Raw genomic sequence first — 14,931 nt, 5'->3', positions numbered from 1 at the left:
TGGACCACCATACTTTGCAATAAAACTCCTCTTTAAACAAATAATGCTTTTATATCATATATATACATACTTCTATAGACTATCTGTAGAATTACCCTCACCACAGATTATTTCAGTATCTAATTTGGCTACTAGCTTAAAAGTGAAGGTGTAAGCCTAGAAGGCTAAGCCTTGCTTGTCACCTAGCCTTTATTTGAAAGTATTTACAAAATGAAAGTTTAGCAAATTAAGCTTAACCTGTGCTACTTTCCAAATCTGAATAGCAGATTACATTGTGTTTGAGCTAGAAAGTTCATCATATGGAAAGAAAAGGTATTTTTACAATGAAGAAGGTTATAAAGGGGTATGTTTACATCTCCTGGAAAATGAAACAGTGATTGATCGTCTGTGGGCAAAGTGAACAGTTTCCAATCAAACACAACTGAGTAGTTACAGGTCGTTCTTACCTGCAGAGGTATTCAGCTAAAGATGGCCTTTGCCTTTTTTGAAACTTACTGCAGGTTTTCCAGTTACAAAACTTAAAAATCTCAGTGAAGGTGAAGAAAAAGGCAGATCAGAGCAATCACCACTACCAGATTGCTCGACGGCTACACAGATGTACCTACCAATTTAGAGAAGCATCTCATGATCCACCTCTAGGTGGAACACTGACAAACAAAGAGAGAATTTGCAGTGTAAAGTGCTGCTGACTTCTTTAAAAAAGAATGTGAAAGTAAAAAGAACACAACATCATTCAACTTAACTCAGGTTCATACCATAAAAACAAAACAAAAAGTAACACCCAGATAAGCTAGCAAAGCAAAAGAATGAAACAGAAAAGACTGCTTCCAAGAAAATAACGACAAATTTTAATCAAAATTATATTAGGCAAACTGCCTAGTACCAACGGGATGGGTGATGCATGCTAAAGCTTCACTTTACTAACAGATTTCTGTGCTTATTCATAACAAGTGGCACCACAGACACTGGCAAGTCATGCCCCATCTGCTAGTATGATGTCAGTTTGTTTTACAGTTTATCTAAAAGCAGTATTTTTATATATACAAGTTCTAAAATAACAGAAAAATTAAAACCAACTGCTTGAGACTAAAATTGCTTGCCACTCGCCCCTGACAGTCTGTTCAATTTCAAACATTACTTCTGAAAACTTAAGGAGTAATAGCAATATTAACAAAGATGTCTTTCCTAATTCAAGTTAAACACTGCTGGAAGTTTTAAAGGGCTCACAGCTTGGGAACAAATGTGGTTTTCATAAGGTTAATCTTTAGAAAATTAGCACCAAAATTATAGCAGAAGCCTAAATTTTTCCTTGTTTATAAAAGAAAACTTACATTCCTTTGAAGACATGAGCGAACTAAAATTTCTAAGCACTCACTCCAAGAAAAGCAAACGCTAAAAATAAAAACTTCAGTCTCCCTAACTAGCAAAACACGCTGCATGACAACAGATACCTGCAAAATATGGCTTTGCTCACCTGTTCATTCTCCTTGCCCTCTCCAGTACCTCAAACATGTTCTCCTGGAACAAGTCCAGTCGTCTATAGCGATTATTTTCAACATTTTTTCGGATAATGTCAAAAGTCAGAGGAGGTTTATTTGGGAAGTTGGGATCAACAGCAGGAATCTCAGCTAGGGAATCACTGTAGCATCTGCCCTCATCATCCTGGTGGCTCATAACAGATACAAAAAGGTTATGGATAAGTTCCTGAATTAGCAAAGTGACATTGGGCACGTGAGAATCCTCATCTCCTTCTATCTCTCTTCGAGTTTCAAGCAAAACTTTATGCAGGACCAGCGCATCTTTATAAATCAAAGATTCTGGCTCATTGTAGGTGCAAGCGTTGTTGAACATCATCACAAAGTCTTCTACCATGGAATCGATATCCTGGTATTTATTGGCCATCATATGACTTCTGATCTTCTCCATGTCAACTGGCTTCTTAATGGTTATGTAGTAGTCGGGCAGCTCAGACCGAGACGGCAGCCGCAAGAAGATGGCGCTCAGCCGCCTGCCGCGCTTGTCCGTGTAATTCTTAACTGCCTCATACACTTCGTTCAATTTCTGCTGCATTGGGGTCATGTATTTCGACTTTTTGGGAGAAATGCCACTTTTTCTACCTACGTAGACAAAAGAAGAAAAAAATCATTACAAAAAGGAGTATCAGTACTTCTTTACCCAGAAACGCCCAGTGACTTTACAGTACAAGCAAAGAAACCACTGAGCCTAAGACAAGTTGCAGCTTCTTTTCTTATTTCCAATAATTGCATGGCTTTTTTTTTTAATGCTGCTTTTAGTAAACTCTGAATCATACATTTCTTTAAGGCCCAGCAGGCAAAGGTCTCTTCAGACTTCAGCATGGAAAATAGTTTTTTCCTCACCTTATCTCACTTTAAGTTGCTTTACATTCAATTTGGCCTTATTAGCTCTTCATGTATTTTTCCTCCACGTCCATTAAAAACCCAGGTTTTCATTAGTGCCAAAATTAAGTGTTATAAATCAGAAACATTACCAGATCCTTCTATCAAAGGTTTATGCCAAATTAGCATTTCTAAGGGTAAAATAATGTGCCTCATTGGGTTACCAGTCAGAGGAGCTTCTTGATTTATTCAAAGTCTCCAGTACTGTACTGCATAGTACCTGCCTGTGAATTCCCTACTAACTGTACTGTACCTAAGAGGTGCACATTTCTGTTTTCAACAATGCCCAAGAAGGATTTAAGTTGGGTGTCAGGGGGAAGTTCTTTATTATGAGAGTGATGAGGTGCTGGAACAGCTGCCCAGAGAGGCTGTGGATGCCCCGTCCATCCCTGGAGGTGTTCAAGGCCAGGTTGGATGGGGCCCTGGGCAGCCTGGTTTAGTATTAAATGGGGAGGTCGGTGGCCCTGCATGTGGCAGGGGGAGGTTGGAGATTCATGATCCTTGAGGTCCCTTCCAACACTGGCCATTCCGTGATTCTGTGACTGCACACAGTTACTCTCTTTAAATCTTTCTGTGCAATGAAAATCTCCTTAGCTAACTTCTAAACAGATTTGAGTAGTAGCAAATTAGTTTTTACGGACAACAGCCCCAAGAATGGACACTGTCACAAACTTTGCTTCTGTGCTTTCAATATTCTCCAATTAGATGTCAAATTTCCTTTATCATTTTGTGGAAATCCCAGATATCTGACCAGGGAAACTATGGTTGACTCAGTTTGTGAAGCATCTTACTTGTAAGCACCCATTACAGAAGTGTTTCTGAGTACACAGTGTAGCATCTAACATTTGGATAATATGCCACATGCCACATCAATCCAGGAGTTCTTAACTTTTCCTTCTATATTCTGTTACTTTTCTTAGAAATTGCAATATGCAATAGCACATATAAAAACTAATATGCATAAATAAAAACCACTGCTGGCATCATAATTTTGAAAATAAAATCATGCTTTGTCTGACAGTGTAAAAACGCCGACAACATCTTCCATTTCAAAAGGATGAGTCTGCCAGTCTGCATTCCTGGATTGGGCAAGTGTTCAATGGAAGCATGGCAATTTATAATGTTGTCTTACTTAGCTTTAGTTTAGGGGATGCAACATCATCATCTTCTGGCAGTGGTCCCAGTTCTTTCCTTTTTTCTTTGAGGATCTTTTCCAGCATATGGGCATCATTGTATACCTATTGATCAGTAATCAAAAACAAAACAAACACAAAAGCAAGTTTACTGTGTTTGCCTCACACAGTATGAAGAACTTTCCTGATGCGCTCTACCATAAGGTGATTATTATGGCAGTAATTCCTACTGTCTCAGGGTGCTGAGATTTGGTCACAAACAGACCTTAATGACAAGTTTAGTACTGGTCCTCTTGAAACATTTAGATGCTATTTTGAAAAAGATGAAGGCAAAATCAACTATATGGTTAAAAAGAAGGTATTATTTCTCAAATATACACATTCAGCATACATATAAAGATAAGCAGAATTGCTAAACACACATCAGTGAGATATAAAAGTTTGATAAATTAGCCAATTAAACTTTCTATTCCAGATTAGAAAACAAGATTGTCTTATCAACTTCCCTATCAAATCATTCTGTTCAACAACAATCTCTCCAACTAATGAAGCCCCATTACAGAAGAAATGCCTAGACCAGCCCTCCTGAGTCTTCAGATCCAAGTCCAGTGCAGGCAACTGTTTCTGTATGTCATCTGATCATGTTTCTCATTAGCAGTAACCAGAGGTATTTCTTACTGTCACTCTGTTCTGCAACATCAAGCTTGCTCACCTAGAAAAACAGTTTCAGCTCCCAAGCATTCTCATGACCATCTGTGCCCCTTTCTGCCCAACATCACCTTACATCCCTCTTTTAGCTGTCCATTATAATATATTCATAAGTGAAAAGCATATTCATCTCACATTACTTCTGCTACACTAACAAGTCCACTCCTCTAGTATGATCTTCCACATTCTCTACTTCCATGATAACGACGTTGTTTTTCTTTCAACTAATAGATGCATTTTCAGAGGTTCTGAGCTCCTGAACAAGTGCTGGTGACCCTCCACAGTGCAAATACCTTAATGTGATAAATAATGAAAATTTAATAACCAGCTTAGAGTTATTATTAACATATTAGGAGATATTCAGCTGACAGTTCTTTGTAGTGAAGCAATAAGCCAAGTGAACAGGAAGTAAGTGTAATCTTCATAGTTAAATAATTAAGAGAGCATGCTTCTCTTCATATTTATACAATTACATAGCAAAACAGAATTAAAAACTCAAGGAGAAAGAAAGTCACATTTCAGTCCTATCTAAGTAAACAATGACCACAAATACTGGAACTAATACTCAAAGCTAAAAAAAATCCAACTACGTATCTGCAAATAAGGTAAAGTGTGACTGCAGAATCAAAACAGTACCTGGGAGCCTTCCTCGTTATAATGCCTTGCATTTCGGAACATGAGCTTCATATCGTCAATCATGGCTTCTTCCCCTACGTACTTATCATTACGGATGTTGTGTTCGATCATTTTCAAGTCCATTGGCTCTAAGATAATTTTATAGTAATCTGGATAGTCCTTTTTGGATGGCTTAACCATAAACAGATCGCAGAGCCGTCTGCCTGTGCCTGATTCTCGAGCTTCCAGAACTGCATTGTACAAGATCTTCATTCGTTGCTTTCGCATGTTCTTTTTACTGTTAGGTCATGGAGAAGAATCAAAAGGAAAAGAATAAATGCCAAAGGTTCTTCCAGCATTCATATCAAAATGACATTATTCTCTAAAATAAGAAAACAAGCACAACAAACTTTAAGACAGAGTAGTAGAAATGCAAGTCTGTGCTGGATTTCCAAATGAATTTGCAAATAACGACAGCATCACTGGTCAGTACTCTGCTAAATAAACCATCTTTAAGATATTATTTCCTTCCCATTTCCACCTTGTTTTTAAGCATTCTACAGAATAAAACAAATTACTCGCTTTAAAAAGTAATAATAAAAATACAAAAGATCAGATGGAGTTCTAAGCACTTTCCAGCTGCAGAGAGAACAGATCAGTCAGGAGTGAACACGTGAATCCAAGAACTCAAGAAATACAGCAATCACTGCCTTCCTGACCACCTCTGCTGAACACAGAACATCAAAGATGTGAGACATTAATCTATGAGTATTTCAGCACCTTTTGCAGTAACAGATAGCAAGGATATTGAGAACATAGCAGGAAGATGGTCTGAATTGCCTAAACATGTCAACCACACTCAGAGCCACAAGTCAACCTTACCAATACTGCAACACCCATGCTGAAAAGTGGTCACACCTCCATGCTAACACCACAAATTCAACAGCCATCCCATGCTGTAAAGATTGGGTCATGAAATCTGACAGCATAACCAGGATGAAGATTGTCAGAAGGAAAAATAAATAAATCAAGTTCTGCATGGCTCCCTGTACATACACTACAGGGTCTGCAACAAACCGGATGGAAGAAGAAAGCTTGTGTTACAATTAAACTCAGATACCGTAGCACATTTAGAAGTGCATTCTCCACAAAGCATTTTTGAACCATCTTTCAAATTGCAATCTCTACAAAACACTTATTCAGCTAGACGTAACTTCAGCTATTTCTATAGACAACAACAATATAAACATCTACATTTGCAGAATGTATAAAACATCACTGGAAAACAAGCCAAACTGCATCATAGTTTTTCCATCACCTGGCTCCTTCTCAAAGATATTCATTTGAAATACACCTAATCTTGTATGGGCTTGTGCCTCTGACACTGCCTGCAAATAACTAAGGAAATTAATGTTCCAACATGTCAGAAAAATCAAACTGGATTGCTTGTAGCTAAAGAACTCCCCTCTCCCTTACTATCTTCACTGTTGGATACTGTTAATTAATGGTTCACAATAGCAGATGAACAATACCTGAACAATTATATGGTCCTTGAATTCCATCCATACTTTAACGTGCTTCCAAAATTTAACATTTAGTCAAACAAAAGTAGGTGATGTAAAAACAAAACAGAAACATCAAAAGCCTTCTTTAGACAGCCCTTACATCTGATGAGTAAAAGGGGAAATTCAAACAACGCCATCAGTAGAAAACACTATTGCTTTCCCAACAGGATGCATTTTGCCTGGTGCTTTAACATTTTCTTTCAATACCTTGGAATTCCTCCATGCTTCACCTCTGCTATCATCAGCTTTCACAGTGTTCTTTTACTTGCTGCCTTTCAGCAAACCAACATGATAGCAAATGCTGAACTGACAGCATCAAAAGCACTTTAGGTTCACTTCAGACATAAAATACATACAATTACCTCCCTTACCTATGAAGATTTTTCCTTCTTTTATCACTCTTAGATGACGAGGTCTGACAGCTACTCTCTTTTAAGCATTTCAGTATTCTCTTGCACAGGATCAAACCACTGACTTTGAAGAATACTGATGACAATTTGACTTCACTAGATACTGAAGATCACAACAGTGACAATTTTTGCAATGTTTTCCTTCTTGATCTTCATTTGATATGGCAGTTTGCCTTACCTTTCTGCTTCTTTTATTTTTGCTCACATCTCTAGGTTGTACCTCCTCCTAAATCCATGTTAATGTTTTCCCCATGCAGATTTTTTTTCTAAGTGTAAGCGATGTACTTACTTAATTGCTCTTAAGTAGATCTTTGCTCTATTCATCCCCTTCCTCCCCCCATAACTGCTGTCATTTTGACATAATGAAGAACTAAAAATAGGGGAGGCTGAACACCTAAGAGGGATGTTGAATTGCAGTTTCACACTGATAGTTGCTACACTCGCAATCATGTTATCGAAAGTCAGAACTTCCTTCAAAAGATAAGGAGAGGCAGAGCAACAGTCCAAACATTTCTGCCAAGGTTTTCTCAAGTGGTTTAGAGAATGGAAGAAAGAAAACGTATGGAAAGAGACATCAGTGCATTCAGTGCCTACTTATTAAAGTTCTGTTGACAACTACTTACTAGCCCAAAAGGAAACTAATGTCAGCAAATAGTTTTTAACTAACTAGAACAATTAATGAGATTAAGTTCCAGAGCTATTCAATCACTACACAAATGCTAGAACACAGCCTAGTGCTCTCTGAGAATAAACAAAGAAAATAATAAATAAACAAAAGTAACAATGTTAAGGTCCACAGGAAACTACAGAAGCACACACCTTTTCCTTTTGGAGCTTCCAGTATCAGATGTAGCAGAAGAAATCATGCTGTCCCCATCCTCAATGTCATCCCTCCGAGCAAGCTCCTTCTTCTTTGCCTGAAGAAAGGACAAACGGCTGAAGTCATTGCTAGACACATTCAGAACGATATTAAACACCAGATCAGATGCACAAGATAAAATGCAGCTATGTGTTTTCTGCACATAAAGACACGTGCAGATGCACCATCAAATATTTCCAGTTATCTATTTAATGTGAGTTTGCAGACACAAAATGGTCATTGAAGTTCTTAAGGGAACAATTTGAAATCAAAGCCATTTCAGATTACAGCACACAGCTGGAATATCTAATGAAATCTTTAGCATCCTCCACCTCCCTGTACTTAACTGTAAACTCTGAAATAAAAAAGGGAGAAGGGAGAAATAAAAACAGCATTTTTTTCAATTTTCTCACAACTTTATTAGGTTAGAAGCTGTGATAAGGAACAAGAGTGACCAAGAGACAAAGGTAACATTATACTGGAGGAATCGCTCCATGCTGCTCTTCATTCCCACACATCACCTCCTAATCAACTACTTTTGGAAGCAATTTTCAGACTACCATTTAGACATTACAGGACACTATGGAACACACGATCAACAAGCCAGTCACAGCCAATAAGAACACTACTGCAAACACGAGTCTTGTTAGAAATTGGTTTGGAAAAATATTGCTGGGGAAATAAATTCATATGAAAAATTACATCCTTTTGATTGTTCTATTGCAGATACCTGCATAACCTGCTGCATTTTCAGTACTCTCTTATAGATGGCAGAATTGGGGACATTGTAACGCTTGGCATTTTCAAACATTAAGTTCAGGTCAGCCTCCAACTGATCTAATGTTTCATACTCGTGGTTCTTCAGTTTAGCTCTGCAAAAGAAGAAAATTACAAACAGATTACTTCACACATACGCCACCAAATCATACTTCAACAGCTTCATTTTTGTGAGAAATCCGTATCAGACAGCTCTTGTTATCTTCTTCTGATGCCACAGTATCACCTTGCCATTGTAACCACACTAGACAAACACTTCTTTCTGTGTTCCCACAAAGCTGCCTGTTTGTTGATTGGTGCTTCACCTGCTGAAATATGCTTCTGGAGAAAGCTGGAAGGGCCAACAACACAAACCAGTTCTTTGCACGCTTTGAACACAAGAGAACACAACAGAAAATAGTAACACAAAGCAGAAAACAAGCAAAACAAACCAAAAATAACCCCCCCATGTTCTCTCCCAGCTACAGAACTGCTGAGAAGTGCTCATGGATTTCCACCACAGCAGCTCTGTAGAATCCTTCTGCTGGTAACATCCAACCAACTGCTAATTTCCTGGGTTCCAGCTTCATGTGCCTTACTGAACAGTGTCATCTCAGAGAGCTGAAGAACTAGACAGCTCTCAGTGGCTATGAGAAAACAATAAAAAGCTTTGGACAAACATCCTAGATTTAAGATGTGGAGAAAATTACTTGTTATTCTCATCTATAACAAACCATTCTGGGTCCCTACATACTGCTAAGACTCCAAGACATGGGTGTCCTGTTAACCTTTGTATTATTTTCTAGCTTATTTTTAGTATTTCCAACTGAAGTCACGCATAACAGAAAGGTTCTCCTGTCAGCATCACTCACTGCCATTCCAAAAATGGACAGTTACCAAAATAGCTTTCATTGCAGAGCAGTAAGAATTAAAATAAATAAGTAAAAGGGGAAAAAGGGGGAAAAGGAATTTTTGTACCAATTAAACTGTCATGAAGCAGAAATCCATCTCCATTTGTACAATGTAAAACTCCAACAAAAACTATCTGCCTATGGTAACAAGTATGTTAAAAATGACTAATATTAAAAAAAAAAAACAAAAAACCCAAGAACATGAAATTCAGGATTTCTTTCCCCAAAGCCCCTGGCTAATGATGTATATAGTCATAAATACTCAGGACATAAATACTAAGCCTGCTTCGTGCTCTCGCCATCGTCCAGTAACAAACTGTACAGGCCATGCCACATCTCCTCCAGCCAGTCTGACTGCTGGCTGGTATGGAAAGCAAAATCTAGGGTGCAAAGCACACAAGGAGGCTCTGCAGCCCGAAAGGAACACTGACAAGCCACCACAGGACTTCAGCACACTAGGCTTGTCCATATTGCAAAAGATAAAACTTCAGTAAGACAACACTTGAGAAAACACAAAACAGAAACACTTAAAAGAAAACTTGCATCAGAAACTCTCACCAATAAGCCCAATTTTATCACAAACATTGTATGCTCTTATTTTTTTCAAAATAGAGTGATTTAACAACACTCCAATCTGTCAGGGCACACACGTGTGAATAGCAGTTCCCAGCAATTTCCTCCTTTACTGCTGCTAGTGTAAGTGTTCATACATAATTTAAACTTTCAAAGGATTAATGAACAACTAAAATGCTGTCCAAATAAACACAATTCTGCCTCTTAGAAAGGAAAAAGAACAGGCATCATCTAGAGTACTTAGGAAACAAATGCTACAAAAATTGAGAAAAGCGTGTCCTGTGCAGAAATGAGTTCACAGGAGAGAAATGCCCACCAGAATTCCTCTCCTTTGGACACAGGTGGCAGCTGCACTGTCTGTTTCCAGGGGCTCTCTCAGATGGAAGCAATCGCTCACACTGACAAACTTGCAGAATTGGGCTCTAATTAGGGATCTGACTATGTGAAGACCACCTCAGCTGCCTTAGCTTTGCATATTAAATACTTCAGACAAACGTCTAAAATACCTCAGTACTTTTCACAACCATTACAGGAAAAGCAGCCATGCTCCAGCAACCAGTTATTACTAAGCCCTCCCAACATCTCTGTGGTTCATCCCCTGCATACGTCATGCCTGCCTTCCATCTCTGCTCAATTTCTGCTTCAGTATCAGCAGCACGCAGTTTGTCAGCATCCTCACCATGTTTGCCTTCTTCCAGAAAACTAAAGTTTAGAGGAACTCAATGGCAGAAAGAAAAAACTGCTAGTCTCCCAATTAATATAAGAAAACAGAATTACAGAATCACAAGTCTGCACTCTGATCTCCACTGCACGAGGTGTAAGGCCAGCTCCTGAACAAGAAGCAAGCAAGGCCACCTCTCAACTGAAGTACCACTTTTTCAATTCAAATTGCTTCTCCTCGCTATCCCTTAGCACTACTTCTCTTTATTTGGAGTTGTTCTGCACACAACACAAACTGTGCTTTGCCCACATAAAAAAAGATAAAAGTAAGCTGCAGGCAGAATAAGGCAGCAGCATTTCTTAGGGTATGTATCCTACTAGCAACAGTTTCCTTTCCTTAAAAAAGGACGAGGGAAGACGAGGAAAGCTTTTTTAAGTTTGCTTTTAGTTTCTCACTGCAGTGGTCTGATAGTAATAGGCAATAAACTAAATTAATGTCCCAGTTCTGGGTCTGCCCAGCCCATAAGGTAACAGCGAGGAACATCCCTGTCCTTACATCAATCCAGGAGCATTTTGTATCACATCTCCTCCTTCCATCACTCTATGGAGCAGCAGTGGGACTGCAGCACGGTGGAGCTGAGCTGCCTGCTGGCATTCTGCTGCCACAGTGGCAGATGGATTTTAAATATTAAAGAGAAGAATTTTATCTTCAGAATATTTTCCCAGTTGGCACATTCATAAATTAAGCAAATTGCAACACAGTGATATATTATTTTTCCAAAACTAATAATAAAACCTTAACCTAAGTGCTACTTTCAGCTATTAGTTCTATAAAACATTCAATTTAACCCAGATAGCAGCCTCTGCCCCTTCAAGGTTAAGTTCCACTGATCAGACAGATATCTTTATTCTATTTTCAACCTGAATATTAAATCTGGAAGTAACAAGAGCCAACACAAATTTAAGCTTCAGGAGAATCTCAACCCAGTCTAGTGAAGTGAAACAAAGTTTATATTCCTGTGACACATAAAGTTGGATGTACGTTCATAAGAAAAGCTCACAAGGTTCTTAAGTAGCAGATGTCACGCAGAACAAACTGCTTTCCATTACATCACAGAATCATAGGGTGGTATGAGATGGAAGGGACTGCCAAGACCATGTAGTTCCAACCCCCTGCTGTAGGCAGGGACACCTCCCATAGCCCAGGTTGCTCACAGCTCCATCCAGACTGGCCTGGAGAGCTTCCAGGGAGGGGGCACCCACAATCTTTCTGTTTAAAGAGGATATTCTTGCTCTGCAGCCCTGTACCTTGCTCTATTCAAGCTGAGGCAGGGAGTATCACATCAGTGAAGACAAGCACCCCATGGCAGGGAATGAAGAGCGAGCCAAACCTGTCTCAGCCATGTTCACTGACAGAACAATGGCACAAAAAACAGAGAATTCCATCTGAACACGAGACTTCTTTCCTGAATCTCTGATGGTAGCCGAATGCTGGCATGGTTACCCAGGTTGGCTGTAGAAAATGGGCGACGTGCACAGTGAGGTGGCTGTGGGTGGCTTCATTCCAACCCTGGCTTCTGTGCAGAGCAGGGCAGAAGGAAACAAGGAGGACACTGCAGCCATGGAAGGATCATTTCCTGCAGCCAGAACAGCCTGAGAGCAGCACCCAGTTTAGGCCGCCAACCAAGGATCACAGTGCTCAGTGAGTGATCAAGATGCTGGGATAGCTGTAATCTGCTCTTGTTAAACCAAACCAAACACACCCAGAGCTCTGATATGCTAGAGATGATAAATCATTTAGAGTGGATTTTCCTGTATGTAACACACACAAACTCCTGAAAAACATGAGTAGCTGCAAAAGCTCCTATGGCAGTAGACACTCAGCCACCCATTTCACAGTGCACTCTGGCAGCATAGCCCAAATATCCAGGTGCCAATGCAGGAATCACTAGGAGACTGGGATGCCAGGCTGTACACTAACACCCTTACTTTGTCACTACTACAGTTAAACCCTCTTGTCCCCCTCTAGGACCATCAGGTGTACACTTTGAATCTGCATCTTCAAACAAACATGCAAACCAACAGTAACCATCTACTGTCCCCTCCCCTCCAAAAAACAAGAAAACAAAAAACAAAACCAAAACCAAAAAACGCCTCCACTCCCTAGGAATACCAATAAAACCATGCTCATTTCAGTTTTCCCTAATGCACAACAATTAAGTGCACATATGTATGACTTCAGGGATTTTAGGCATAATAAAGGAGAACACTACGTGGTATTTAACAAATAAGTGAATTTCAAAATTTGCTAGAACAACTTATAAATACTTCATATTATAAATATTATAAATGTGTACACACACTATTTCTAAAAAGACCGTGCTTTATTTTCCAAGCTCTCAGGTAATGCGAAATATCATCTTTTTCTGAAGTTCTTTATACATTTGCATGCCATCTTTGGACTGCTCCAACAGCCAAGGGTAGTCTGACTACTCTGTAAGGGAAACAAAAACAGCTGCCTTCCTAAGGCTTCCAAATTATAATGTACTGAGCACATTTTCAAAGCAACATTTCTCCCAGTTAAATCCATATGTACATAATTAGAACCAGCACCCTTCTGTACACTCAGATTAAATGTTCCCTATTAATGATGTTCTCAATTTCATCTTTTTTCCCAAAAAAAAAAAGCACTGGGTGGTTCCTTAAATAAAAGATGCCTCCTTTGTCAAGCCAACAGCTGTACTAAGACATAAGGAAATAACTGCTTTAAAGCCACTGACGGATAGCTAAGCAGTGTGGGATCTCTCTACTTGCTTCCCAACCCTTTATCCCATGACAACAGAGTAGGCTGGCTGTTCCATGGAAGGGGAGCCAAGCACACGAAGGTGGTCAGCAGGGCAGGAGCCTTGCCAGCCGTGAGCAATCAGGTTCAACCTAGAATCCAGGCTGAGTTTTGGTGACTAGGCAAAGGCAAGAAGCCAGGCTGGCAGGTCAGGGTCCAGTCCAGGGATGGCAGCCAGGGTCAGCCAGCCAGCAGCCATCAGGCAGGCAGGACCTGTGCACAGGGACAGGGCAGGCCCAACTTCAGTCCGGGAAATCAGCCTTCAGGACAGAGTCTCAATGAGTGGGGGGGATCAGTGGGAGTGCATGGCCAGGCTGTGGTGTGCTGGAGCACACAATCCTACCACACAGCCCAGGGCAGTCTGGAGCTCCAGGGCTGAGCTGTCACAGGGCTCCTGGGTCCCAGGGCAGGAGGTTTGGGCCACACAAAGCTATTCTGGGCCACTAAGACTTATTATGCACTCAGCACCTTGACATATATCCAACCATATTAGCTCCATCATAATAGCTTCTCTCAGACCACTCAAGGAAGATGATGCTCACTGTTGATTTTTTTTAACCTGGTTTTTACCCAACAACTGTGCTCTGAGAGCTGATGAGCTTCAATGGCTCATAGATTTAGGAATGGTGTGTTGCATTAGCACTGCACTCCAGACTAGCTAGATCATTAATGAAAATATTCTCCACAGTTGGACTGTGACATAGATAATTTGCTTTGCTGAATTAATGTAAAAACCATGGCAGTAAGAGGTAAGCAAGCCACTGGGGTCAAGGAAAGTGCATAACATAGGGTTCTGCAGAAACTTTCACCTCTGCTGTCTACCAACCCTCCAGAATTACTGATATGGCACAGCACAAATGAAACACCATGTAAAATAAACCCATGGACGGCAGCCATTTATAAAAGATGACCAGAAGACTGAAGCAGACCGGAGTGAAACAAGCACCAATCAAAGCACGAAGGAAAGATGGCATACGTTGCATCCGCAACTTGACCACAATATAGGACTTTGGAAACAGAAGAAACCCTTAAATATTTTCCCATCAGACGTAGTTTGCATTCTGTTTTCTTACCTGATCTGCTGCAATGAAATAGGTGTTTTAATTTGCTGGTAATAATCAGGATACTTTTTCTTGGAGGGCAACTGGAAAAAGGGTTCAGATATTAGCTGGCCCTGATTATTTCGGCAACTTCTAACTGTATCATAAAGCTGATAGAGAGGATTAGAAGTGTCCATGAAGGAAGTAATACTCTCAGCTTCAGACTCTCCTTCATAACGAGCAGCAGCTGCACAGAGAGAAAGGAAAAATGGGAAACTCTCAGCGAACAAGTCAAGTGGATTTTGTTGTTTGACTTTTCAAATAGAGAAAGAACTAAACAAGAACAAAGGAGTCCTTCAGCTGAGGGCATTCAGCCACTCTGGCAGTCAGATTCACATCTTAGAAAAGGACATCACCAATGGCTGTACCTCATATGCCTCAA

The 14,931-nt window shown here is 40.0% G+C and overlaps 1 protein-coding gene across 7 annotated transcripts in view; it reads right to left on the bottom strand.

Moving 5' to 3' along the window:
* The window catches only part of PBRM1 (polybromo 1), a 61,392-nt gene that overhangs the window by 27,762 nt on the left and 18,699 nt on the right, over positions 1–14,931 (bottom strand). For all 7 annotated transcript variants that reach the window (XR_014886371.1, XM_085235863.1, XM_085235864.1 and 4 more), the window contains 6 exons: positions 14,523–14,736; positions 8,438–8,579; positions 7,668–7,765; positions 4,895–5,171; positions 3,550–3,655; positions 1,475–2,117 (listed from right to left, as the gene is read on the bottom strand). Coding sequence is in view for 6 of the 7 variants with exons in the window: in XM_085235863.1 (XP_085091989.1) it covers positions 1,475–2,117; positions 3,550–3,655; positions 4,895–5,171; positions 7,668–7,765; positions 8,438–8,579; positions 14,523–14,736 (1,480 nt within the window). In the remaining variant the exon portion in view is untranslated. The remainder of the gene's footprint in view (positions 1–1,474; positions 2,118–3,549; positions 3,656–4,894; positions 5,172–7,667; positions 7,766–8,437; positions 8,580–14,522; positions 14,737–14,931) is intronic.

Source organism: Meleagris gallopavo, chromosome 14 (genome assembly GCF_905368555.1).
Source record: "Meleagris gallopavo chromosome 14, MGAL_WU_HG_1.1, whole genome shotgun sequence".
Taxonomy (NCBI): Eukaryota; Metazoa; Chordata; class Aves; order Galliformes; family Phasianidae; genus Meleagris; species Meleagris gallopavo.
The sequence above is the reverse complement of the archived record's forward strand: the minus strand, read 5'-3'. Positions and strand labels throughout refer to the sequence as shown.